General features: G+C 37.0%; 1 protein-coding gene across 1 annotated transcript in view; it reads left to right on the top strand.

Moving 5' to 3' along the window:
- The first annotated feature begins 828 nt into the window (after positions 1-828).
- Positions 829-3,538, top strand: part of LOC122092313 (isoleucine--tRNA ligase, chloroplastic/mitochondrial) — a 48,397-nt gene continuing 45,687 nt past the window's right edge. Inside the window, exons 1-2 of the mRNA XM_042662634.1 lie at positions 829-1,007; positions 1,102-1,176. Of these exons, the coding sequence (XP_042518568.1) occupies positions 955-1,007; positions 1,102-1,176 (128 nt within the window). The 5' untranslated portion in view covers positions 829-954. The remainder of the gene's footprint in view (positions 1,008-1,101; positions 1,177-3,538) is intronic.

Here is a 3,538-nt window from a genome sequence, read left to right as displayed (position 1 = left end):
TCTCTCTCTCTCTCTCTCTCTCTCTCTCTCTCTCTCTCTCTCTCTCTCTCTCTCTCTCTCTCTCTCTCTCTGTTTGGGCATTGGTATACATATATATCTTTTTCCACAGTAAATGAAGGGATTTAGGAAAATCGTGCAAAAGTTTATTTTCTTGACATCCAAACACAGTCTAAGGGCTTGTGTGAGAGATTTTATTACACCCTATCAGCATGCATCGAGGGTAAGAATTTGTATATGAAACCCAAATCGTTTACCAAAACCTTGAAGCCATTTAGTAAATGATTCGGTCATGATTTCAAATTTTCATATCGGTTAATTAAACGCTTCAATTTGGTTTTAACCATTTAACCCGTGGTTTCAAATCAAATATGACTTATTAAAATGAGGAGTTTCGTGTAAACAAAATAAGATGAGTTTAATTTAAGGAAGAAGAAATAACCATAGAAGCTGTCCAACAGCCTATTCAAATATTTTACTCCAATTATATAGTTATGTAGTTAAAACCTTGCCCTGTCAATGCCTCATTGCTCATTGAATTTGATACAAGATTGAAATTTTTATCAACAAAGATAAATTTTAGTAGGCATGCAAATAAACAAGCAAACCAGTTGCTAACCTTTAGAAATTATATGGATTAAATTGCGATAAAAGTTGTGAAACCGTCACTCTTTAAAAATCATAAAACTGAAAGTTTATTAAACGATTATGGTTTCTAAAAGTGTAAAACAATATGGTAAACAGTTTGATCATGGTTTCAATCAAATAAATATGAATCAAATCGAACCATACCGTATATACCGAAACCGATTAACACCCTTCATTTCGAGGGTGTTGGCCGATGGTTGCGTACTTGTGTGCGTGGTTGCTCCCCTTCTTCTTGGACAGTCGATAAGGTTATCCGCTAGGTTGGACTCTTTGCAAGTGAGGCTGCGGCATTCGAAGCCCAACCAGTGAATGGTGCTGGTCTCTTTTATTCGAGTTCCTATACCAATCAGTAGTAGGCGGCGGTATGGTAGTTCTTTCCAATCCACATCCTTTTCTGGTTCCTAAACCTCCCTATCCCTCATCCCTCTGCCTTCTTCGTCTCTGACTCTGCGACAGTTGCAGGGCCACCACTGTCGAGCGCGGGCGACTCTGCGATGCCGTGCGATGGTCGACTTCTTATAACAGGGAAAGGTCAGAATCTCTCTCTCCCTCTCTCTGCGTAAGTCAGTATAGACATTCCAAATCCCCCGTCCAGACCCCGCAGGCTATCAGCGTTGCAAATTTCCTGAACGCACCGATCCCACCAAGGTATTTTAAAGGGATACATTGGGGCTGTTGGGTTTGCCGGTGCTGCCTTGGACCATGAGCCGTTGGGTGATGACATCCATAGGTTCCAAACCAGCTGTGCTGCCGTTGCAGCACTCACCCCCGCTGCGGCGGTGGCGATCATGGCGGTAGTCGGTTCATGGAAATTTGGGAAACCAAGCGGACCTTTGGGGTTCCCATGAGAAAAGTGCCAAAGCCTCTATAGAGGCCTCTGATGCCCTTGTGGCACAAGATACCGAAGACCGTTCTGATGCAAGAGACCTGCGTCTGCTATACCTGTTACCGAGTCTTGAGGTTGAAAACAGGGTTACGTGTAGTAGAGACTCCTGAGAAGAGCGTTTGTCCAGCCAGCATTTTCCAATCGATATCTGAAGGGAAATGTATTTCTGTGTCCGAATATTTTTCGGCAATAGCATTGAAAATCTTTGCCATTTTCGAAGACTAGATAGAGAAGAAATCTGGAAGAGATCCATTCCCCCTTCTCCTTTGAGTTATGATATACTCCCATATGATGAGCGAAACTGTACAAAACAGCGTAGAGATCCCCCTAGAAGAAGGAAAATAGAGATTGAGAGACAAAAAGAGAGAAAAATAGAAAATCTAAAAAAAGCTGAAAACTAACCCTAGACTAACCTTCTGTTGTGAAGGAAAATAAGGGGATCGTATGCTATAGGTAACTGATTTATCAAAATTATCGACATTTTTCTGATATTCAAGTTAGTTAATAGAATTTGGCTTGTTATATCTTAATTTTGGAGAAATGTATGCTATCATATATTTAGTACTTTATCTTTTAGATGGTTAGGATCATAGTTGCTAAGGCGACAAGGTGACCCAAGGCGGTGGAGGTGTGTCTAAGCGTTTAGGTGACAAGGAGTCCTCCTAGGCATTGCCTAGGTGACCAAATGTTATTTTCTATTTGCCTTTGGCGACCAAGCAGTATGATACATATACCTTATATCATAAAAAATCAACATTAAGCCACATCAAGTCATCAAAATCAACATTAAGCACATCAAGTCATAAAAAATCAACATTAAGTCACATCAAGTCATAAAAAATCAACATTTAGAGAAATGTTATAGTTTTATAATAAGTTTGATTGATCAAATGATTTTATTTTTACATAGGATTTTTGTATTAAAAATAGAGCAAAAAATCAGCTTTCCAACAAGTTTAAGATTACTTAAATTTGAGTTTAATGACAAAGTTATGTTCTGGTCAAACTTATTTTAAAGTGCGCGAATGCTGTTTAATTTTATGGAAATCAAGAGAAATATTATTTTACCGTATTTTTTTTGTTTTTAGCACTGTTTTACCATGGTAAGATTTATGAAATTTTAGGAATTGAGAAAAACCCTAGCATTGGAAATTTGAAAGTCGCTTCTACAACAAAAATGTAGTTTTTGTTCTTAGAGTGGGGGGTTGACATTTTATCCTTTTGGAGTTTGATTTTGAAACTATTTTTATTAGATTCAAATAGGGGGTCTTTGCTTATTTATGAATAATAATATCGTAAGTAAATGAAAATGGTCAGGAGGATCATTATGGTGCAAAAGTTCAAGGAAAGGAGATTCCAAATGGTTGAAATGCTACAAGAACTAATCAGTAACCATTGACTGCTCGAACAAAAACACTTTAAATTGTTCTTATTGATTTGATAGTCAGAACTTCATATTGATAAACAGAGCTCTACCTTTATGTGGGGGGATATATGTTCTGAGCCTATGTTGAAGTTGGTTCTTGCAATAACATGTGATATATCAGTGTGATTGGGAAGACACAACAAATCTTAGATATATTTTCATTTTTTATTTGAAAGCGTCTTTGAATTTGTTATATATCTTTTGTATGGTGCTTGGATTTTGGAGTTTAGAAAGGGTTATGAAATTTGGGATGGACTACGAATATTATATTATACATTTTTATTGAATGTTATACTTTGGATGCAACCATTTAGGTAATAATTCTTCAATTTATGTGAATTGCTGTATTTTTGGTCCATATTTTTTAAATATAAACCTTTAAAGCCTGTATTTTCCGTTTTTGAGTTTATGCCATTCGATATTTGACTGTCCCACTTGCCCCCTCTCAGACCTTGCAATAGCAGGAGCCTCGTGCACTGGGTTGTTCTTTTAGATATTTGACTGTCCCATTCAAATTTTGAGCCAATTCAAATGCATCTGTATCAAAAACCCCATTTAAAAAAAAAAAAAAAAAAAAAAAA

Source organism: Macadamia integrifolia, chromosome 10, assembly GCF_013358625.1.
Source record: "Macadamia integrifolia cultivar HAES 741 chromosome 10, SCU_Mint_v3, whole genome shotgun sequence".
NCBI lineage: Eukaryota > Viridiplantae > Streptophyta > Magnoliopsida > Proteales > Proteaceae > Macadamia > Macadamia integrifolia.
This window is presented reverse-complemented; position numbering and strand designations above follow the sequence as displayed.